Source organism: Procambarus clarkii, chromosome 66 (genome assembly GCF_040958095.1).
Source record: "Procambarus clarkii isolate CNS0578487 chromosome 66, FALCON_Pclarkii_2.0, whole genome shotgun sequence".
In the NCBI taxonomy this organism is placed as follows: domain Eukaryota; kingdom Metazoa; phylum Arthropoda; class Malacostraca; order Decapoda; family Cambaridae; genus Procambarus; species Procambarus clarkii.
The window spans coordinates 21,707,216-21,732,897 of record NC_091215.1 but is presented as its reverse complement, the minus strand read 5'-3'; the positions used below and the strand labels follow the sequence as shown (position 1 = coordinate 21,732,897).

Genomic DNA, 25,682 nt, shown 5'->3' with positions numbered 1-25,682 from the left:
CCTTATGTGCTTTTACTATAATCTCTCAGATGAATTTAACTAAAGGCCGCTCTCTCTCTAATGACCTCGATAAGGACAGGAAGTTGGCTGTTTGTCGAAAGTCTCCCTCATTTGCCCTAATAATTTCATCGAGCTGAATTTTGAAATTCACCAGCGTTTTGGCATTTACAACTTTGGCAGGTAGGCAGTTCCATGAGTTTATAACCCTATGGGTGAAAGAGGATCTTCCATTTTCCATCCTGCATTGTGGCTTGTTGAACTTGAAACCACCTTGCTCATGTTACATCTGACCCTTTAAAGAAATTGTCTGGATTAATATCCTACAAATTGTTTAGTATTTTAAGTTTCAATAAGATCAGCCTTGTCATGTCCAATATGCAGTAATGTTAGCCAAGTGGTCCCTCGACTGTTCCTGGTATGGGAGTTGACTTGGTTCAGGATTGATTTTAGTTGACCAGAGTAGAACTTTCTCCAATGCTCATGTCTTTCTGAAGATGGGGTCATATAATTCTTCTTTCTTTAGTCGATTTGTTGCTTGCTGTTGGACTGTAGGCAGTAGTGATTATCAGTTTAACATTCTGACTGCAGATCTCTGTGCCACTATCTCGCTTTTCAAAGGATGTCAAGCATTAATTCTCTTGCTAACCTTGTTCGTTCACCAGGATAGTAACTCCTCCACCTTGTCTAATTTTTCTGTCATGCCTCCAAATGACACAGCCCTTTGGAAATACCACCTCACTTAAAATTTTGTCTTCCAGTTTTGTCTCTGCTAGTTCAACAATATCTGGCAACTTTAGCTGTATTATATTATTTAACTTCAGTATTTTTTACCTTATCCCATCTATGTTAGTATACACCTTAATCAGGAACATGTTCCCACCTTCTTTGCCCTTCACTCCCCTTTCCTCAAAAAACCAGTATTAAATGTAATGAAAGGCCATTTTCTGGGTGAGCTCTGGAGGCTCTCTGGAGCTATCGGGCTGATTTGCAATATATTAGATCAGGACATCAGTCATTGGAGTTCAACCCACCGGGAACCACGAGGCAGAACCTGGCCCCCTCAGAGATGCAAAGGAAGCAATGGCCTAGAGAAACTCCCATGTGGTTGAGGGCATTCCATGTCTGCCATCAACCGGAGTTGGCACCCAGAAAGGTAGGCATAACAAAACAAACCCCCACTTGGTAAGAAAAAGTGACCGAAAACCAAACAGGGAGGCAGAACTCCCCCTACAACTTAAGAAAACAAGCTAACAAGCAAATCTCACACCTCATCGTCACGTCGCCTGTCCATGTAGCTTCCCCAGTTATTGGGGGGGGGGGCAGCCTTTTCATTGCGAAAAGGAAAACGTTCCTTACGAGAAGCCGACCGACAAACAGCGATCACCGTGCCGACAAGATGACGTCAGCTCCAAAGGTAACGTCGGCTCAGAAACTGGCACCAATGGCCCACCTTGACCAGTGGAACCCCAAGCCCTGGCATGACCCTTCCGAGAAGGCAGAAAATGGCCACCCCGGAGAACCAACAAGTCCGACATGGGACGACAACTAGATGAAGTTGCCTGCAGAAACTGCATGACCCCAGTCTCTGCAAACAGCAATGGGCAAAATGGCAAAGAAAACCTAAAAGCCAGGGCCAAAGCAGATTCCAAAGAACGAGTCAGCCTCAAGCCTGATGACACGCGAAGCAAGAAGCAAAAGAAAAGAGACACTTTCTCCTTGAGAATTGGCGCAAAGCATAAACCCCAACACCCAAGCCGCCGAGGTCAGCGCACCAGATGAAGGCCCGGCACTCAATGCCTCCACATCCACTTCAAGCCAGGTCGAAGAGTGTTCGAGAAGGGAAAAGAAACACAAGACCGAGGCCAAATGCCAACGGGCGTGCAAATGCTCAGCGACCAAAGATGCAGAAAGGGAAGGAACCTGTAGGTGCAGCTGCAGAGGGTCAACATCCCAAGGAAGCACCGTTGGGGGGACAAGCACAGATTAAGATGCTCAAACTCGCCCCCCCCCACCCCCCAGGTAATCCTGTAGAACGGTAAACGTTTCTCGCCAATCAAGCGTGTGGATTTGACAGAACCCATGCCACACACCCCAATGAAAAGAAAGGGCAGTCCACCAGCCAGGAAGACTCTGGAACCTCCAAACGCACCCAATACGGGGAAGAAGAACCGAACTCAAACAAGGACCAATCCTTAAAGTACGCAGAATCAGGGACTCGCAGGAGGTAAGCAGCAAGCGGTCCCCGAACCTTCTTCTCGGAGATACGAGAGGCAGAAAACCTCCGGAAAGAGGAAGCTGAAGAACCCAAGGGAACCCGGAACCAAACACGGGGAGGAGCCGACCCCAAATCATACTCATACAGGGAAGGGGCGGGGGGTTATGAAAACCCCTCCCCGTGCAACACCCAAGCGAGATCAAAGGGCGCCCAAGCCCCCCAAGCAGGTCAATTCCTCCCAAGCTCTAGGATCCCCCAAGTTGGGACCTGGGGCAGAACAGCCCTCTAAATCCTCTACCCCTCAAGAAAAGACAGAGTCCAGGGGAAAGGCAGAAGTGGGCATGTTGGTGAGACCCAGAAGCCTGAGCAGGAGGAATTGGCTCGAATGCCTATGACACCAACCCGAACGGGGCAGCCCCCGAAGCTGCCAGTCTCTCATTACCAACTAAACCCTGCCCCTACTCCGAAACCCTCAGACATTTGGGAGCCGGAAGCAGGAGGGGGGGGGGAGTATGGTGAACAACAGGGGAAGGACTGGGGAACGCAGACTGAACCAAAGTCAAAGCGACTAACGCCCTTAGGTCCAGGTCCCTATAACCAAAATGGGGCAGCCGGATGGGCAACCAACCTAGCGCATTGCACCAACCTAAACCTGGCATGCATGTCTGTACTGCCTGTACTTGAACCAATGTACCCAAATAGCAATATCATCAGAATGGGTACACTGGAAAACAAGCAAAGAACATGACTCGCAAGACTCTGAGGTCAAAGGTGTTGGTGACCCAACAGGCAACAGGCAGCATGACAGAAGTAAAAACGGTGACTGTCACCCTGAGACAAGGGCACACAGCAACCTTCAAACTCGCACATGGTGAGGAGGAACACAGAAGATGCATCATAGATCTAATGAGCCCCAATGGGGTTTACCAGAGCCCGCAGACTGACTGCTACGGGAAGCCCAGGCAAGACACATCAAAACCGGCTGGTCCCAAACTAACAAGAGAATCTGTTAAAAGCTGAACCCTGTGACGTGTACAATCACAGGGGCCTAGAGGAGGGCCAACCAAACAACAGAAGTGGACCTACAGACAAGCTAGGCAGACCCCCTCCAGGCAAGGAAACAAAAATAAAAGAAACACCCTAAAAAATTACAATGTCCCCAGAGGAACAGAAACCGGCTGCGTCATTGGTAGGCGAGCTGTGCTGTACCTTGCGCCCTTACCAGCAAATGATACCGCTTCCCACCCCAAGGCCAAATAAAGACCACGAAAACCCCAGCTGGCCTCAAGGATGAGGTAAGAGTAGAGCGGCAAAGACCCCTATGGAAGCAATTCTCGAAAGTTCTATGGAAGGGAACCCTAGAACCCAAGCGTAGTACAGTACTTACAGGGGGCCCAGGGAAGAGAACTCCGAGCACATGCATCCCCAGAATTATTCAAAGTACACCTGGCCAACATGCCTCACACAGCAGAAACACACCACAAGGCACACACCTGCACAGAATTTGAGGCAAGAGTCAATGTCCACCCCAGACTGCATCAGCCTTCGAACTGGATGGCTTGGGTAGCTGGCTTGGGGAGTCTGGGGCTCCCCCCTCCCCTTCCCATGGGGGGGGGGAGGGAGCTGCATGGACAGGTGATGCGGCAGTGAGGTGCAACGGTTGCTTGTTAGCTTGTTTTCTTAAGTTATAGGGGAAGTTCTGCCTCCCTGTTCGGTTTTTGGTCGCTTTCTCTTACCAAGTGGGGTTTGTTTTGTTATCCCTACCTTTCTGGGTGCCAACTCCGGTTGATGGTAGACATGGAATGTCCCCAACCACATGGGGCTTTCTATAGGCCAATGCTTCCTTTGCCTCTCTGAAGGGACCAAGTTCTGGCTCGTGGTCCCCGGTAGGCCGAACTCCATTGACTGATGACCCTGTCTAATATATCGCATATCAGCCCGATAACTCCAGGGAGTCATAGGGGTTCCCCTCAGAAAAATATTGTTTGTTTTCACGTATCCTCTCACCAGCTTTCCAATGCTTAATCAGCTTGCAGAAAAAAATATATTTTTTTCATTCCTATCCTCATTTAAACATTTTGTTTTGTCAAGGTTTAGTTTCAGCTTCTCTCTGTCTTCCTTTTAAAGTTCTCATCTTGATAACAATAGTTTCCCATCCTCCTCATTTTGCAATTTCCTAGCATTTCTAAGTACTTCTGTCATTAGCTTCACTCCATTTAATATCACCTTTAAGGGGCAAGTCTGACCTTTAACATATTTACCTATCCTTCAAAATCACTGACATTTTCCTTTATTGAAAAGCCATCTCCTAAACTTACATTTTCTCAATGATTTGTTTTTTCTTCTGCTGCTGCTCTTTGCACCCTAGATGATACTTCCTTTCACTAACAAAAATTATTATAGATTTCCTTCTATCAAGAGTGTTCTGTATTAATTTACTATTTGTAACCAGTTCTTTCCTAATTAAATATCGTGACAGTTCCTGACTTCCCATTTCTGTTTTCGTCTTCCAAACATGCCTCTTTCTCCTTTACATCTTGCACATAAGTTTCTCTATTTCCTCTTTACACTTTCCTAATCCTTTAGTAACTTCTTCCAATTGAGTGATCCATGAATTTTCTTTTAACTTATGCTTACCTAACTCTTGGTTTCAGCTAGCTAATATAGTTGTACAGAGTTCTTGTCAAAATTTATCTACCTCGTAACTTCTTGAAATTCGTCCCCCATTGTTTTTACATCTCTCACTTTCTTTCACTAGATCTTAATTTTCCTTCTGCTTCCTTACCTTATCAGTCAAGCTAGTAACTTTCTTCTGCTGCTTCAAAATACTTTCTTATAGAAGAGCAATTTTACTTCAAAGATCTTCATTCTCTTTAGCCAAGGTAAAAACCTTGTTTCATGAATCCTTAGCAAGTTCTCAGCCCTCACTAACCTGCCAAGTAACCCTCCTTTCATTACTTGTTCTTCAGTAAAACCTTCAACATTTTTCTGTATTGTTGACAGTACTGGTTCAGTCAAGTCATCCATTATAGTTATGATTTTCATGTGCTTCTGGTAGTCCTTGCTCTAAATTTCCTAGATTTGTATATCTTCTTTTCAATATTTGCAATTCTTCACTTTCTATTACTGATATTGGCATATTTATAGAATCTGAGCCTCCACTTGCACACCTCTATCCTACACTATAACCTAGACAACAGCACGTTAATTGTGGAGCTGTGTGGTGCTCCATTTGTCACCATGCCCTCCAAGTTCAATTACCTAAGAATAGTTAGAGGATAAAAGCAGCGCTTGTAGTGTCCTGTCTTCCCTACCATCTTTGTCAAATAACTTTCAAGACTTTTGGTCGTTAGGGATCCGCCATCCCTCTTATTTAAATTAACCTAGGTATCTGCAACTCTGTTTACATTTGAGAAGCTTTGTGTGTATATTTTTTAGTAAGTTTGTTTTCTTAGCTATAATCTATGGTGTCTTGCTTTTGAAGTTTGTGAGAGTGTTTCTGTGTGTGTTGGTGATTATGTATATGTAATCAATTTTGTGAAATAGAAACTTCAAATAAAATTAAATAATCAGAAATATATATACGGGGCAGCAGAAGACAGTATGTGAGCACACATGTGAGCCCCTCAAGGCTTCCCCAGGTGCTGTATATTATCATCTTCCAAGCTAAGGGTCCCATATATGTATGTATGCTGTTGAATATGACCAAAAGGGTAAGAACAATGATTCTAACATGAATCTTTTCAATATTTCTCACGTTTTTCTTCACTGTCGTGGGTAATTGAAAAATTAACTCTCCAAAGTTCATTTTCACATTTTATTTATGGTCTGACTCCTAGAAGCATTTCACAAGAGACTTCTTACATTTTCAAAGACAATTTTACATATTCTGTTTCATGCTTATATTCGTTTTTAGGTGAGGTGATATGACAAATGTTTTTAGGTGAGGTGATATGACAAATGTTTTTAGGCGAGGTGACAACACAAATAAATGGGTAAAGATAATTTTACATACTCAGAACATGAATCAATGGGTATATTGTGTTTTCTCTTCTTGCTTCTATGTTGGTTCGGGATCTTGAAGTGGGTAGAATGTAATTATGTGTTAATTGACTGTTGATTGCAGGTACTCCCCTAGTTATACTCACCTAGTTGTGTTTGCGGGGGTTGAGCTCTGGCTCTTTGGTCCCACCTCTCAACTGTCAATCAACTGGTGTACAGATTCTTGAGCCTATTGAGCTCTATCATATCTATATTTGAAACTCTGTATGGAGTCTGCCTCCACCACAACACTACTTAACGCATTCCATTTGTTAACTACCCTGACACTGAAAAAATTCTTTCTAACGTCTCTGTGGCTCATCTGGGTACTAAGTTTCCACCTGTGTCCCCTTGTTCGTGTTCCACCCACGCTAAAGAGTTTGTCTTTGTCCACCCTGAGAATTTTGTAGGTGGTTATCATGTCTCCCCTTACTCTTCTGTTTTCCAGGGTTGTGAGGTTCAGCTCCTTTAGCCTTTCCTCGTAACTCATTCCTCTCAGCTCCGGGACCAGTCTGGTAGCATACCTCTGAATCTTCTCTAACTTCGTCTTGTGTTTAACTAGGTATGAACTCCAGGCTGGAGCTGCATGCTCCAGGATTGGTCTTACATAAGACTCCAGGATTGTGTTGACTTTTTGATGTGTAGGGCCTCGCTGATGTCGAGTCTCCTGTTATCGCTGTATCTATCAATAATTTCTGTGTTGTTTGTTAAGATTTCATTGGTGATGGTCTGGTTGTGTGAGGAGATTATATGCTCCTTGATGGAGCCCTGTAGTTTGTGCATTGTTAATTGCCTAGAAAGAGACATTGTTGTCTTGCCTATATACAGAGATCACTCAGTACAGTATATAGGCAAGACAACAACTCCTTCAGCTGCTGCAAACATCTAATGTTTGGAGGAAGGAGGCATTCGAGCAAAATTCGGCGTTAAGTTTCACTTACGATATGGAGAGTGATGGGAAGGTTATCGATTTCTGGGCTTAGCGTCCCCTGCGGCCCAGTCCTCGACCAGGCCTCCTTTTTGTTACATCCCCTAGGAAGCAGCCCATAGCAGCTGTCTATCAGGTACCTATTTACTGCTAGGTGAAAAGGGAAATCAGGATGAAACTCTGCCCATTTGTTTCTGCCTCCACCAGAGATCGAACCCGGAACCTCAGGACTACGAATCTAAAGCACTGTCCACTCAGCTGTCAGGCCCCAGACAGCTGATGAGCTGCCCTTTCTAAATGTAACAGTCACGGAAAGGAATGGTGGCTTCCACACTGCAATCTACGCTAAGGAAACGAACATAGGAATGTACCTTAATGCCAATAGTGACTACCCAGACAGGTACAAGAGGAGTGTTGTCAACACTTATGTCGACCGGGCTCTCACTCACAACTCTGGTTGGAAGCAAGTTGACGAAGAACTCTGTAGGGTAAGGCAGGTCCTAGTCAACAATGGCTTCTCTAACGGTTATGTTGAAGACGTCATTAAAAGAAAGGTGAAATGCCATGCAACCTCTGAAGAGTCAACTAACACAACACTTGTACCTCCTGTTAGACTGTTTTACAGGAACTTCTTTTCGACTGCTCATAAAACGGAGGAAAGTGTCCTGAAAGATATTATTAATATGAACGTTATCCGTACAGACAAAAATCAGAAGATGCAACTGACAATTTACTATAAAAATAAGAAAACGGCCAACCTACTCATGAAGAACTCTCCAGACACCAAACAGAACACCTTGAACGAAACCAACGTCGTCTATGCCTTCACATGCCCATTTGGGGACTGTCAGCCCAAAAGATCTCAGTATATAGGCAAGACAACAACGTCTCTTTCTAGGCAATTAACAATGCACTAACAACAGGGCTCCATCAAAGATCATATAATCTCCTCACACAACCAGACCATCACCAGAGAAATCTCAACAAAAACACAGAAATTATCGACAGATACAATGATAACAGGAGACTCGACATCAGCGAGGCCCTACACATTAAACAACAGCCAATTAACACAATTACATTCTACCCGACCCTGAACCAACACAGAAGCAAGAGGAGAAAACACACAATGTACCATTGATTCGTGTTATCTTTACCCATTGATTTGTGTCCTGTCACCTCACCCAAAAACAAATATAAGCATAAAACAGAGTATGTAAAAACTGTCTTTAAAAATGTAAGAAGTATCTTGCGAAACGCTTCTAGGCGTCTGACCATAAAGTGTGAAAATGAACTTTAGAGAGTCAATTTTTCAACTACCTTCGACAGTGAAGAAAAACATAATATTGAGAAGATTCGTGTTAGAATCATTAATCTTACCCTTTCATTCATATTCAACAACATATGTTTACAAGAAAGACTGCTACCAAAATATACTAATATTATACCTGTGTGTATATATTATATATATATATATATATATATATATATATATTATATAATATATATATATATATATATTATATAATATATATATATATATATATATATATATATATATATAAATATATATATATATATATATATATATTATATAATATATATTATATAATATATATTATATAATATATATTATATAAATATATATATATATATGCAGGTAAAGAGAGAGAGATTGATAAAGGGATACACACACAGTGAAAGAAAGTGAGAGTGAGAGCGCATGCACATGCAAACACAAGGTTTATGTGTGGGTGAATGAATCCATGCATTTGTATTTGTGTTAATCAACTTTGTGATATACATATAGACAAGCTTTCCTTTGATATAGAAAGACCTGATTAATTGTAAATACTGTAACCAATAAAGTACACATTATATAAAATAAAGGCATGTAGCTTTACTCAAGCGTTTTCCTGTAACGAACAGAATTGTAAATGAATTAAAAAAAAGTAATCTTAATAGAATCATTTTTCAATTAGATTTTTCAGTACTGTGTCTTGTTAATTTAAAGTAAGATGAATTGTGCAAATTCTACTGTAAGCATTGACAATTTGAAACTTGTTTTCATTTAGTGGGAACTGGGATAATCAGTTTAATTATATTTTATAATACACATTGACTATTTTAAAAAGTAAATAACTTTTATATTACAAACATTCCAGTAAATGTTCAAATCCACTGAGAGAACTTTAAATTTATATGCAAGGACTTGTAAAAGAACCCTACATTCAATTGAGAGTTGGGTGCAAGTACTTACATCGAAGAAGCATTAGGGATCTTTTCCTTTTCCTCGATCTTGATGCTGATGTCATAAGACAAAGGACATGTGATATAAGGGAGCACAGGATGGGAAGGAAGTGGAAGGGAATATGGGTAAGGGAGGAGAGAGAAAAGAGAAAGAAGAAAATGTAGTTGCAAGTTTATTTCACAACAAAAGTCGAGAAAATTCCTGCCTATGAATATGTTGCTTCACAGGTCTTTAGTAGTACTGTTGTCTATACAACTGATTTTGTGTTTAAAAGCTAAGGCTCTAAGCAACAGGCACCTTGTTTTAGCCTGAGGAAGATGATATTTTATGGGACTACAGTCGAATATGGCAAATAAGAGAAACTACTTTTCATTTTGCTTGGTTAAGTCACTATTCTATATAATGTAATTAGATGCTGCAATACAGAGTGTGAATCAATGGAATTATTGGTCTATTTTATTGATCAGAAATTTAGTTGTTTCTCAACATCCATATCCCTTAATGTGCAATTCTAAAAATATCTGAAAATATTCTTACAAGTTTCCTCTTTCCAAATGGCAGTAAAAAATATGTACAGTAATACTAAACTGTATTTGGAAAAAATATTTTAAAGAATTTCAGTATAACGGGTATATATAATACTTTGAATATACAGATTTTTAATTAAATAAATTTAGGATATCATTATCTTATCATTCCTCAACTTTAGATAAAGTGTCAGCCCTCATTTATGTTTTCTTTTTTCTTTTCTTGCAGAATTTAAGGAAAACGTAAATAAATATGGGTGATTAAAGATAGATACCAAAAATGGTGTCAAACTTTATATTTTTAATAAATATTTTGAGCAAGATGATGTCAATGCTATAAAAATATTATAATTACAGTACTGATTTTATACGTATAATAGCAAGATGTATCATTTTATAACGTAGTAATAGCTTGACAAATATCAGATTTTGGTTAATTATAGAGATTCATAAGTAGTACCCAATCCTCATAAATTTCTAGTGTGAATCATAATTGACGTGATCCATTACCTAACGGTTAAATTTCATTATGCTTTGTTGTGTTTCTAAAACAAATCTTCCATTGTTAAATTTTCTTACTGCTGGTGATGATGCAGTACAAACAAATGACTGTTGCCTAGATATTGTCTTCATTAAACAATGAAATAAGGACACTATCACAAATGCATGGAATGCCAGTAAGAGATACAAATGAATGGGTCATAACACTATGGATTTTGATGACTTGTGTCTGTGAACTTTTGGGAATCACTGTGCAAAATACCAACAGTACAAATGATGTGTAAACATCCAACACTGATACAAACATCTATGATTACCACACATTAATACAATATATTAAATTACCATACTACTGAACATACTGTATACAGATATGGATTTACTATACAGTGCTTCTGGATGACACAAGTATAAGAATGTTAAAAAGGATAATCCAGTAATATACTGAAGTATCCTAGTGATGATATATTCAAATGTAAGTATTCCTCTTCATATTATTATAATAATTTATTATTATTAGCTGATTTGCTTGGATCAAAACAACTATAAATTGTTATCTGGTGTATGTATGTATATATGTTTAACATAAAAGCTGCAAGTAAGATTTTGAAATAAAAACACTGGTCCAAGATAAAATTGTGTAAAGCCAAACTTCCAAATACTGTAGTGTAGAAAGATAATGAAGAGCTACAGTTGCTCAAATATAAAGCAAAGTGGTTGGCCAAATTACTAAGACATCCAACATGACACCTTGCACATGCTCAATATTCATTGCTGCAATTGCTATAAGGTGATACTTAGTCTAAAACGATATGGCATACTATGTGAATATGCAATGCATATACAGTATTCTTAGAATTTTAAGAAAAATTATCTTAAAGCAAATTTAACGCAAACTTGTACAGGGATGAGCAACACGATGTGTATAGGGTGCACAATAAACTAGCTGCCACTGGAGGTGGCAGTGTGGAGGTGCACAATAAACAATCATTCGTGTGCTAAAAAAAGATGTAGAGGAACACCAACATAAATGTATACCTATAATAGATGTAACTGTTATTGATATTTAGTTTGCAAGGAGTTTATCAAACTTTATTAGAATTTGATAAATCCCCTCACAAGCAAAACATTATCTCCAATAACGTCTGTTCTTCTCTTGGCATTTTACTACAACAAACTTGTAATGTTACTATAATAATGTATGAGTATTCTAGAAACAATTATATAGTTTCTTGTTAATAAAAAATAGACAGTGGCTATTGGTCTGTTGATAGCATTTTTTGCAGCTGTATTGCTAGGGCAGTGACAGTAAACTGTATATATACTGAGGCCCCCGCAGAAAAAAAAAAAAAGAGAACAAATAATTCTTTAAGTGTAGATGGAAAAAATCCTTTCCAAGCAGCTCACTTATGTTAATTCATTAGGTAATGTCTAGTTCCCACAATGACATGTCCAAAGAACTCCCTGATGAGGCAGAAATCTTTTTCAAATGTGCAAGCCAAACTATTAATAAGGAAAGTGAGACATTCTAAATTTCTCTCGAGACATTGCTCAAAAAACCTCCAAGCAATTATCAGCCTTAATGATTACCAAGAATTGTTCTGCAAACTTTTGTTGCACCCCCTCATTCACTAATCTTAAGTACTTTTGTTAAATAATAATTGTAAATTAAACAAAATGAAGCACATAGAGAAAACTTCTGTGCTCTTTTGACCATGTCGTAGCTCAGTCGATTAAGGCAGCGTCTGGGATGCTCCAGGACGTAGGTTCGAATCCTCGTCACGGCCATTGTGAATTTGTTCAAAAGTTCTGTATCCCAAGGTACTGCTCTTGCACCAATACTCTTTCATTTTCATATCAGACAAACAAAAAAAATCTTAATTTCATGTCTTACTTTACAGATAGTACCAAATTCACCATGAATATTGCATTGATATTATATACTGAAAAATTATGAACAGATATAAATAACATCTTCTAACAGGCAACAGAAAACAACATGAAATTCAACAATGATAAATTCCAGCTACTTAGATGTAGAAAGAATATGGAACTGGATTCTGGATACAAGACACAAACAGATTTCCTAATGGAATGGAAGTAACATGTAAAATATCTAGGAATAGTTATGCCAGATGACCTAATGCTTAGTGAATATAGCAGAGTAAATGAAACATCAACCAGAAAAATTACAATGTCAATTATGAGAACCTTCATATCCAGAGATGTCACCTAAAAATTTTTTTTGGCAAACAGTGGTAGATGGTTGGAACAAGTGAAAATTCAGTGGATGCCAAAACTATGAAATGTTTCAAAGCATTCTGTAACAGAGTACTGAGATGATGAGGCACCACGAGCGAAGCTCTCATCCTTTAACTACTCATAGGTAATTACAACGCTCCTTTTTAAATTACTTGTTTTCCTCCTTGAATGCTGCTCAATGCTCAAAATGTATTCTCCAAAAAGGAAATGGGAAAGGGGTTACATAATATACTTGGAAGAACTTGAAAGTCAGGTCTCAAATGTGTACAATAAAATAACTTACTACAGGGAAAGATATGGTAGAAAGTGTAGAATAGACCCACTGAAGGGTAGGGATGCCATAGGTAATGTGGACATTCAAAGAACATTGTATGAATATCAGAGTCACAAGGTTCTTCAGCCTCCTTGTACCAATTACAAGTCCCGGAGGCTCCCCAGAGCTTACCGGGCTGATATGTATGAATTAAACCGTGGCATCAGTCAATTCGATTGGAGTTCTTGCCTACCAGGGACCATGAACTAGAGCCTGGCCCCGTCAGAGGCGTGAGGAGCAATAGCCTATAGAAAGCTCTATGTGGTTCTAAGTATTCTATGTCTGCCATCAACCGGATTAGGCACTCAGAAAGATAGGTGTCCCAAACAAATTCCACCTAGTTCAAAATTGCTACCGAAAGCCGAACTATCAAGCATTGCTCCCCCAATCTGAAAACAAGCAAACGAGCATGATGTCACAAGCACTGCTGTCTGCGCAGCTCCCACCTCCCTAGGAGGGGAAAGGGGGAGCCCCAGACCATCACACCAGCCATCCAACCCCCAGTTCAGAGTCTGAATATCAAAAACATGAATACCGCCTACCGGAAAGAGAGAGGGTTGCCAGGAGCCCCTCCAGCTCCCTGGAGCTACCTAACCTCAGAAAAAGTAAAAGAGGGACTTACCCAGGAGGCGGCCGCCACTCTCACCCAAACGCGAAGTCGAGATTACTGGCTGCAACTTGCGACCCCAAGTGACACACACACCCGACTAGGGCCAGAAACATTAACAAGGTAACAGGCGGCCAGGATCCTATTCGACCTCCTAAACCCTCGTGCCCAAATGTCAGCCAAAGACATATTACTAAAATCGGCTGCTAAAGCAGCAAATTTGCAAATTTGCAAATGTCATGGGCACGAGGAGAGACTGCAGGTTGGCTGGAACGAAAAACTATAAAGCCATAAAAGAAGGAGACGGCTGCAAACGAACAAACTTACCACCAGAATTGAAAGAGCAGAAACCCCTGTGCCAGAGGAGAGTATGAAGCTCCCTGACCTGACCCCAAGAAGCTAATGCCAACAAGAAAAGAGCCTTATTAAAAACAATCCCGAACCGAAAGGGCCACCACAAACCGAGGATAAAAGAGAGCACTCGATCCAACAACCAGGATAGCTCAGGCGGCGCATGAACAGGCTGGAAGTGAAACAACGCATGAGACAGCTTGCAAAACGGAATGGAAGTAACATCCACCCCGAACGCAAGCTAGAGCAGCTCCGCCAGCGCTGCACAAAAAGAGGCAACAGTATTTGGCATAAGATGACAGTCCTGAAACGGCCAAAAGCGAAAGGAAAAAAATCCAATACGAAACTGAAGACACTACGGAGAGAAAAAATGATGAAAGGACCGCCAGAAAACTTCATACTGCCGCCAAGACAAAACACATAGGTGGGACACCATCAACGAAGCCACTTTATCACCATATAAAGTGATACACCAGAGTCACAGAGACCAGACGTGAAGATCGGAGGAGAAGATCAAACTAGTACATCGACCGGATCAATCTGATGGAAGGTGCAGAGCCGCGGAAAAGTCCCTCGGGCTTCGGACACCGAGCAAGCAGCGCCAGAAACTAAGGCTGGGCCGGCCACCAAGGGGCCAACTGGACAACTCTTCCCTAGTAAGTCTCCAACCGAGCCAGAACCTGAAGCAACAGCAGAACCAGGGGGAAGAAGTAAAGGTAATCCCACCTCAACCAGGACGGTTTCCGAAAGAACGGAAATCTGCATGTGAAGCTGCACCTGGTCAATATCCTTAGGAAGAACAAGGAGCAACCAAGGACTAACCAGGAGGAGACATTTCATTACATTTATTTATTTTATATATTTATATACAATAATTAATATACATTGGGTTGAGAATGTACATACATTGGGATTTGAGGGTTACATTCTTGCAAAGCAAACTAACACATACAGTGTTTCAGTGATTGTTTTCTGAGAGAAATCCTAAGGCGAATCCTTGGTGCTATAGCCCCCCCCCCCCAACAGAGAAAACAAAAGGGAATTTGAACCTGGGATGGACAAGAATCACAGAAAGTAACCTCTCCCTTTTGGACTGCCAAAAGCCCTGAATATTTGTGCAAGACTTAACAGAGAAAAGCACAGGTAGAATTGCAAACTTACAAACATCAGGGGCTTCAAGGTAAACTGCAGGGTCACTAAAAATAATGACATTGCAGACAGCCTGAAGCAAACAGGCTCTCTAAAACAAGGAACTTGTGACACCAGATTGACAGAGTATCACCCTGTGTAATACCAGTGGTATAAAAGTAACGGCAAATGACCACAATTAGAAATAACAACTGAAGCGCCAAATTACCTATCCAAAAATCAGCCTTTTCAATCTGAGTGAGAAGGAAGAGGGTTATAAGCAAAGAAAACTACCTCCAGGATCAAAAGAGCAAAACTTCCGCATCCAAAGGAGAGGTTGAAGCTTCCCAACTTGACTACCAGAAACAAATGCAAATAAGAAAACCCAGAGTTGAATGCAATGAAATATCTTATTCCGGATGAGCCCCAGTGGGTCTCTGAAGCTAATTCACTGAAAGCTGCAGAGTTCTGATTCACCTACTGTGGAGCTCCAGGCCTTCCCCAACCTTCCAAGCCCGTTCTGGAGCAGATGTGAAAGCACACCAATCAATGAATCTGGAAGGTAGTGAGGGAATCAGGGAGCCACCAGAGCACCATACTTATGTATATCATGGGCACAAAGGTAGACCACAGGCTGTTTTGACTTAATGACATCGTGGACAACCTGAAAAACGCAAGCCTTGTAACAGGGAACGAAGGAACAAGCATCACCCCACAAAGTGTCCACCAAGACAAAATTAGTGGCCTGACTGTAGCATTAAAGAGCCACACCAGGCACAGCACATGACGTACCCTGCTGCTGAACCAACCAAGCATCAATAGCCAAAGGCCCCTCTGGTAGCCAGCCAACTCATTCTTTTCCAGAAAAAGAAAAAAAATGAGATGACCGCAAATGAACAATGCCCACCACGGACGTAACAAAGGCATGAAGCTCCCCAACCCTACAACCAGAGGCAAGTGCCAATAGGAAAACTGTTTTAGAAAGAAATCATGAACCAAAGGGAAAGACAAACTGTGAAGAAAAAAGGTGAGGACACAGTCAAAAGACCCCTGAGCAGTCGAGGCTCAGGAGTGAATGACCAGACCGGAGGTGAAATATTGCATGAGACAGCTTCCAAAATAGCGTTAAGATAGTACTGACACAGAACACAAGTAGAAGCAGCTAAGCCAGTGCTGAATGATAAAAGGTGACAGAATTAATCATAAGATGCAGGTCGAGAAACAACCAAGAAAGTAATGAAAACAACACTCGAACACACACACAAGTACAGTATAACGATGAAGGAAAAGGAAGTGGCAAAATGCGCACCAAGCAATCTTACACCACTGTTGAAAAGTCAAATGCAGGTAGGATACCCTCAAATCAATCACCTGCTTGCCATATAGATGTGATAAAGACACGTCAGATAAACCAAACGTGAAGAGCAGAAGAAAAATTTGAACCAGGAGAACACCACCAGGCCAAATTAATGGGACAGGGACAGAACAACGAAAAACTCCCAGGTTTGGACACAGTGGACACAGTACACTGTCTAAAACCATGTATGAGCCAGCCACCAAGGAGCAAGAAGGATCACATTTTCCTGGTAGGACTCTAACCTAGCTAGAACCTGGAGCAACAGCTGGATCAGGTGAAAGAGAGAAAGAAATCCCACCAAGACAAATCCACCCGAAAGGTATCCACTGTGATGGCCTTGTGATCGGGAAATTGAGACACAGAGAGGAAGGTATCGATTCCAAGCCAACACAGATATCCACGTCGGGGGCCGCCATGTGTCACACAAAGCCACTGGAAGGAAACGGCTTCGACAGTTCAATCTGCGGAGATAGAAAGGAAGCAAGAGAAACTGTCTGCAAGAACATTGGATACACTCCAAATGTGAACAGTGTGGAAAACCAAATCCTATGAATCCAGCAGATAAGCTACCCACAGCATCTAGCTCCAAAGGATGAAGGACCAAAAGGAACCCCCAACCCAACTGCCTGGTTCATGTAATAAACTACCAGGGAATAGTCCAAATGGAGCGAGAACATGGAATCCAGTGAAATCCAAATCCTCCTCAGAATATACCACATGGCTGCAAACTCACAGACCGTACTGAGTGCTCAGTGAGACAGATCTGACCAACAATCCTGGCCAGCCAGATGAGCACTGGTCATGAAGACTATGCACAGAGGGGAGGCACAAGTCTTGGCCTCTGGTCCCCACTATATTTATAATGACTTGCAATTGGCCTGTTGTAGAATGAATTGGGTGGAGCTACCACCAATAAGAGCTCTCCCAGAAAAAAAAACTTATTCTAATTAGTTCTTTATCAGAGCACAAAAACAAAAGAAAGAACACATCCAAAGTACAGTTTCGAAAGCCGTGGGTCGAACTACTAAAGATATAAAGCAATCAGTTGTAACATGCTTATAGCAAAATGTAAAATCATTAAATTTATTATTTTCTTAGAATACACTATAATAAAACATTGAGAAAATTACTCCACATATTACAGTTTTGAGAGCAATTGGTAAGCCTATTCAAGAGATTAAGTATCAAGATTTAACACATTTAAACTTGCAGAAATAAAATACAAATATATAAGCCGAAGGCAGCAGGCAACTAACCTGAAAGACGCAGATTAACTTATAAAAACATGCATCCTGTGTACAGTGTTAACTGGTCATTGGTATGTATGTATATGTGTATGTATATGTGTATGTGTGTGTGTATATATATATACATATTATATATTATTATTATATATATATATATATATATATATATATATATATATATATATATATATATATATATATATATATATATATATGCGAACAAGCCTGAATGGTCCCCAGGCATATATGCAACTGAAAAAACACACCCCAGAAGTGACTTGAACCCATACTGCCAGGAGCACTCTGCAACTGGTGTACAGGACCCCTTAACCACTTGACCATCACGACTGGACAAAAGATGATGATAGCCGAGGCTAATTCCCCATCATCCCGCCGGCACTCTGATGGTAATCTTGGGCATGGTATTTTATCATATCACCTCATTCTTTGGGGCACACGTGAGGAACACAAATGCGAACAAGCCTGAATGGTCCTCAGGCATACATGCAACTGAAAACTCACACGCCAGAAGTGACTGCTGAGTGTGTAATGCAGTGTGTTACTGTGTAAATAGTATGTGAAACTGTACATATTGTAATTTTAGTGAATTTTTACCACGTAATATTGTGACAATAAACATTTATTGTTGACACATTACTGACACATGAATCACAGTTCCCTGGATCATTATGAACATTCTAATGTATACATATTGTAAAGGTCACAAATATGCATCATATACGATAAAAGGAACAAATAAAACCGCATTGGATATACATAGAACAAATATTTGAAAATATATTTGTCGCAACACCCGGTGCTCGAATGGCCTGCGCGACCGTGTCTGGGAGCTTCATACACGGGCGACCAGCCCCTGATGACTTCACAGCACACCTTTTCCAAGTCCTCACAGCCAAAGTAAGTGAATTTTGTAATTATTTTTACATAGACATGTTCAGGGAAGGGAATTTATCATTTTAAAAAGAAAAATTATTTTTTGGGAACACTTGATGTCATGCACACTGGGGAAATTTCACAATAAACACAACACATCACAGTGGTTAAATGGTGAAATTCGTTTTGTATGACATCCGTTTCACATGATGAACACGGCGCCGGAACGTATTAAATTAGTTATTCGAGGTACCACTGTAATTATTTCTATAATATATATATATATATATATATATATATATATATATATATATATATATATATATATATATATATATATATATATATATATATATATATATATATATATATATATATATATATATATATATATATATATATATATATATATATATACACACACACACACACACACACACACACACACACACACACACACACACACACACACACACACACACACACACACACACACGCGCGAAAAGGAAATGTGTGAAACACTAAACGAAAAGTTCCAAAGTGTGTTTGTACAAAATGAAATCTTTAGGGAACCAGATACAATAAGAATTCCAGAGAACAACATAGAGCACATAGAGGTGACTAGAGACGAAGTGGAAAAAATGCTCAAGGAGCTCGGTAAGAACAAAGCAGCTGGCCCAGATGGCGTTTCACCATGGGTTCTGAGAGAATGTGCATCTGAGCTCAGCATTCCACTTCACCTGATCTTTCAGGCATCCCTGTGTACAGGAATCGTAGCAGACGGGTGGAAACAGGCTAACATAGTTCCAATCTACAAAAGTGGCAGCAGGGAAGACCCCCTCAATTATAGACCTGTATCATTGACAAGTGTAATAGTGAAAGTATTGGAAAAACTAATCAAAACTAAATGGGTAGAACACCTAGAGAGAAATGATATAATATCAGACAGACAGTATGGTTTTCGATCTGGAAGATCCTGTGTATCGAATTTACTCAGTTTCTATGATCGAGCCACAGAGATATTACAGGAAAGAGATGGTTGGGTTGACTGCATCTATCTGGACCTAAAAAAGGCTTTCGACAGAGTTCCACATAAGAGGTTGTTCTGGAAAATGGAAAATATTGGAGGGGTGACAGGTAAGCTTCTATCATGGATGAAAAATTTTCTGACTGATAGAAAAATGAGGGCAGTAATCAGAGGCAAAGTATCAGAATGGAGAAATGTCACAAGTGGAGTACCACAGGGTTCAGTTCTTGCACCAGTGATGTTTATTGTGTACATAAATGATCTACCAGTTGGTATACAGAATTATATGAACATGTTTGCTGATGATGCTAAGATAATAGGAAGGATAAGAAATTTAGATGACTGTCATGCCCTTCAAGAAGACCTGGACAAAATAAGTATATGGAGCACCACTTGGCAAATGGAATTTAATGTTAATAAATGTCATGTTATGGAATGTGGAATAGGAGAACATAGACCCCACACAACCTATATATTATGTGAGAAATCTTTAAAGAATTCTGATAAAGAAAGAGATCTAGGAGTGGTTCTAGATAGAAAACTATCACCTGAGGACCACATAAAGAATATTGTGCAAGGAGCCTATGCTATGCTTTCTAACTTCAGAATTGCATTTAAATACATGGATGGCGATATACTAAAGAAATTGTTCATGACTTTTGTTAGGCCAAAGCTAGAATATGCAGCTGTTGTGTGGTGCCCATATCTTAAGAAGCACATCAACAAACTGGAAAAGGTGCAAAGACATGCTACTAAGTGGCTCCCAGAACTGAAGGGCAAGAGCTACGAGGAGAGGTTAGAAGCATTAAATATGCCAAAACTAGAAGACAGAAGAAAAAGAGGTGATATGATCACTACATACAAAATAGTAACAGGAATTGATAAAATCGACAGGGAAGACTTCCTGAGACCTGGAATTTCAAGAACAAGAGGTCATAGATTTAAACTAGCTAAACACAGATGCCGAAGAAATATAAGAAAATTCACCTTCGCAAATAGAGTGGTAGACGGTTGGAACAAGTTAAGTGAGAAGGTGGTGGAGGCCAAGACCGTCAGTAGTTTCAAAGCGTTATATGACAAAGAGTGCTGGGAAGACGGGACACCACGAGCGTAGCTCTCATCCTGTAACTACACTTAGGTAATTACACTTAGGTAATTACACTTAGGTAATTACACTTAGGTAATTACACACACAGTGATAAAATGTCAGTGATTTTAGAAGAATAGGAAAATAGGAGAAAGAAAAGAAATGCTTGGAAATTGCAGAGTGATGAGGTTGGCAAACTTTGGTCAATAAGACAAGACCTCTCCAAGGAAGACAGAGAAAAGCTGAAAATGAACCTAATTGAGGCAAAACGTCTAAATGGGGATAGAAATGAAGAAGACAGAAATTTTTTTTTTTTACAAAGTGACAGGGACTGGAAAGCTTGTGAAATGGTACATAAAAACAAAGCAACAAGATCAGTAGTGGAAAGGGGAGTAAAGAGCAATGGAAAAGGGAACATGTTCCTGAAAATTGTATATACCAACATAGATGGAGTGAGGTCAAAAACTTTGGAGTTGCAAGATATAATACAGCTTAGGGTCCCAGATATTGTTGCATTATCAGAGACGAAACTTGAAGGAAATATAATAAATGAAGTCATATTCCCAAGAGGCTATTCAGTTTGGAGACGTGACATGAAAACTAGGAAGGGAGGAGGAGTGGCTGTACTGGTGAAAAAACACCTGAAGGTAAGAGAGTTAATATTTGAAAACCCTCGAGATATTGACATAATGGCATTGCAGGTCTGGAATCAGGATGATAAGCTCATAATTTTAAATGCCTACAGCCCACCAGCAAGCAACACATGGACAAAGGAAGAACTGGATGACAAACGAGAGGGCCTCATAATGGTCATGAGAGATATTATTGTACAAGCAGATAAAGATAAATCACGACTGTTGATACTGGGGGACTTCAACTTTAAAGCAATAGACTGGGAGGCCTATGAAGCAAGAACTGAGGACTTTTGGACATGCAGATTTGTGAACCTCATTCTGGAGACATTCTTGTATCAACACATAAAGCAGGCCACAAGAATGAGGGAAGGAGATGTACCGTCAGTACTGGATCTAGTATTCACCAGGAAAGAAGAAGAGATATTTGACATCTAGTACCTTCCTCCCTTGGTAAAGAGTGATCACATCCTGTTAGACATTGATTATGCTTTAAGATATCATCTAGAAGAAAATGGGGACATTGAAACGGTTGATAAACTCGATTTAAGGAGAGAACACTATGGGGAACTTGGAAATTTTTTTAATGAGTGTAATTGGACAGAATTGTTGCTAGGCAGGGAAGTAAATGAAATGTATGCCAAATTTTTAAAAATATACGAGGAAGGCACACAAACATTCATACCAAAACAGAAATGCAGGGCCAGAAAACAGGATTGGTTCGACAGAAATTGTGAGGGCAAGAGACCAAAAGACACAAAAATGGAATCAGTACAGGAAGAGGCCAAACCCCCAAACATACCAGCGATACAAAGATGCGAGAAACAACTATACGGCAGTAAGGAGAGAGGCAGAAAGAAATTTTGAAAAAGGGATAGCGGATAAATGTAAAACAGAACCGGGCCTATTCTACAAATTCATAAACAACAAATTGCAGGTAAAGGATAATATCCAGAGGTTGAAAATGGGAAACAGATTCATGGAAAATGAAAAGGAAATGTGTGAAACATTAAATTAAAAGTTCCAAAGTGTGTTTGTACAAAATGAAATCTTCAGAGAACCAGACACAATAAGAATTCCAGAGAACAACATAGAGCGGATAGAGGTGTCTAGAGATGAAGTGGAAAATATGATAAAGGAGCTCAGTAAGAACAAAGCAGCTGGCCCAGATGGCGTTTCACCATGGGTTCTGAGAGAATGTGCATCTGAGCTCAGCATTCCACTTCACCTGATCTTTCAGGCATCCCTGTGTACAGGAATCGTAGCAGACGTGTGGAAACAGGCTAACATAGTTCCAATCTACAAAAGTGGCAGCAGGGAAGAACCCCTCAATTATAGACCTGTATCATTGACAAGTGTAATAGTGAAAGTATTGGAAAAACTAATCAAAACTAAATGGGTAGAACACCTGGAGAGAAATGATATAATATCAGACAGACAGTATGGTTTTCGATCTGGAAGATCCTGTGTATCGAATTTACTCAGTTTCTATGATCAAGCCACAGAGATATTACAGGAAAGAGATGGTTGGGTTGACTGCATCTATCTGGACCTAAAAAAGGCTTTCGACAGAGTTCCACATAAGAGGTTGTTCTGGAAACTGGAAAATATTGGAGGGGTGACAGGTAAGCTTCTAACATGGATGAAAAATTTTCTGACTCATGGAAAAATGAGGGCAGTAATCAGAGGCAATGTATCGGAATGGAGAAATGTCACAAGTGGAGTACCACAGGGTTCAGTTCTTGCACCAGTGATGTTTATTGTCTACATAAATTATCTACCAGTTGGTATACAGAATTATATGAACATGTTTGCTGATGATGCTAAGATAATAGGAAGGATAAGAAATTTAGATGATTGTCATGCCCTTCAAGAAGACCTGGACAAAATAAGTATATGGAGCACCACTTGGCAAATGGAATTTAATGTTAATAAATGTCATGTTATGGAATGTGGAATAGGAGAACATAGACCCCACACATCCTATATATTATGTGAGAAATCTTTAAAGAATTCTGATAAAGAAAGAGATCTAGGGGTGGTTCTAGATAGAAAACTATCACCTGAGGACCACAAAGAATATTGTGCAAGGAGCCTATGCTATGCTTTCTGACTTCAGAATTGCTTTTAAACACATGGATGGCAATATACTAAAGAAATTATTCATGACTTTTGTTAGGCCAAAGCTAGAATATGCAGCTGTTGTGTGTTGCCCATATCTTAAGAAGAACATCAACAAACTGGAAAAGGTGCAAAGACATGCTACTAAGTGGCTCCCAGAACTGAAGGGCAAGAGCTACGAGGAGAGGTTAGAAGCATTAAATATGCCAAAACTAGAAGACAGAAGAAAAAGAGGTGATATGATCACTACGTACAAAATAGTAACAGGAATTGATAAAATCAACAGGGAAGATTTCCTGAGACCTGGCACTTCAAGAACAAGAGGTCATAGATTTAAACTAGCTAAACACAGATGCCGAAGAAATATAAGAAAATTCACCTTCGCAAATAGAGTGGTAGACGGTTGGAACAAGTTAAATGAGAAGGTGGTGGAGGCCAAGACCGTCAGTAGTTTCAAAGCGTTATATGACAAATAGTGCTGGGAAGACGGGACACCACGAGCGTAGCTCTCATCCTGTAACTACACTTAGGTAATTACACTGCTTGCTGATGATGCTAAGATAATAGGAAGGATAGATGCTAAGATAATAGGAAGGATAGATGCTAAGATAATAGGAAGGATAAGAAACTTAGATGATTGTCATGCCCTTCAAGATGACCTAGACAAAAGTATATGGAGCACCACTCGGCAAATGGAATTTAATGTTAATAAATGTCATGTTATGGAATGTGGAATAGGAGAACATAGACCCCACACAACCTATATATTATGTGAGAAATCTTTAAAGAATTCTGATAGAGTGGTTCTAGATAGAAAGCTATCACCTGAGGACCACATAAAGAATATTGTGTGAGGAACCTATGCCACACTTTCTAACTTCAGAATTGCTTTTAAATACATGGATGGCGATATACAAAAGAAATTGTTCACGTCTTTTGTTAGGCCAAAGCTAGAATATGCAACGGTTGTGTGGTACCCATATCTTAAGAAGCACATCAACAAACTGGAAAAGGTGCAACGACATGCCACTAAGTGGCTCCCAGAACTGAAGGGCAAGAGCTACGAGGAGAGGTTAGTGGCATTAAATATGCAAAAACTAGAAGATAGAAGAAAAAGAGGCGATATGATCACTACGTTCAAAATAGTAACAGGAATCGATAAAATTGATAGGGAAGAATTCCTGAGACCCGGAACTTCAAGAACAAGAGGTCATAGATTTAAACTATCGAAACAAAGCTGCCGGAGAAATATTCAAAAATTCACTTTTGTAAATAGAGTGGTAGACGGTTGGAACAAGTTAAGTGAGAAGGTGGTAGAGGCCAAAACCGTCAGTAATTTCAAAGCATTATATGACAATTATTTCAGTCTCCGTGGTGTAGTGGTAAGACACTCACCTGGCGTTCCGCGAGCGCTATGTCATGGGTTCGTATCCTGGCCGGGGAGGATTTACTGGGCGCAATTCCTTAACTGTAGCCTCTGTTTAACGCAACAGTAAAATGTGTACTTGGATGAAAAAACGATTCTTCGTGGCAGGGGATCGTATTCCAGGGACCTGCCCGAAACGCTACGCGTACTAGTGGCTGTACAAGAATGTAATAACTCTTGTATATATCTCAAAAACAAAGAGTGCTGGGGAGACAGGACACCACGAGCATAGCTCATCCTGTAACTACACTTAGTTAGTTAGGGGAAGTAGTTAGTAAACAGTTGATTGACAGTTGAGAGGTGGGCCGAAAGAGCAAAGCTCAACCCCCGCAAACACAACTAGGTGAATACACACACATATACACAGGGGTACCTCGGTTTAAGAATTTAATCTGTTCCTGGAGACGGTTCGTAAATTCGTAAACTGAAGTGAATTTCCCCATAAGAGATAATGAGAAATTAATTAATCCATTCCTGACTCTCAAAAAAACTTCAAAGTAAATTTTATACCTAATTCACCCAAATCGTCACTACAAAAGTATGTTCAAGTTATTACTTACCCTTGCTAATGACTCCTGTTGGTGTATGGAAGATGGTGAGGAGGGGGGGGGGAGGAGGAGAGGTGCTATTGTTTGGAAGGGGAGTCCCCTTCCATTATAACATCAGGCAGTGAAGATTTCTCTGAAGTGCACTCTCTGGCACATTTTGCCTGCATACTACTAGGTCCTGGTTGTGGCTCACTGCTTGATTTTCTCACTTTTCTCACA

General features: G+C 40.2%; 1 protein-coding gene across 4 annotated transcripts in view; it reads right to left on the bottom strand.

The window, feature by feature from the left end:
• Positions 1-25,682, bottom strand: part of LOC123769351 (potassium voltage-gated channel subfamily KQT member 1) — an 874,235-nt gene that overhangs the window by 221,116 nt on the left and 627,437 nt on the right. For 3 of the 4 annotated variants that reach the window (XR_011223844.1, XM_069309856.1, XM_069309855.1), the window contains exon 9: positions 9,445-9,489. The exons of the other annotated variant lie outside the window; for it this stretch is intronic. Coding sequence is in view for 2 of the 3 variants with exons in the window: in XM_069309856.1 (XP_069165957.1) it covers positions 9,445-9,489 (45 nt within the window). In the remaining variant the exon portion in view is untranslated. The remainder of the gene's footprint in view (positions 1-9,444; positions 9,490-25,682) is intronic. 4 annotated transcript variants of the gene reach the window in all.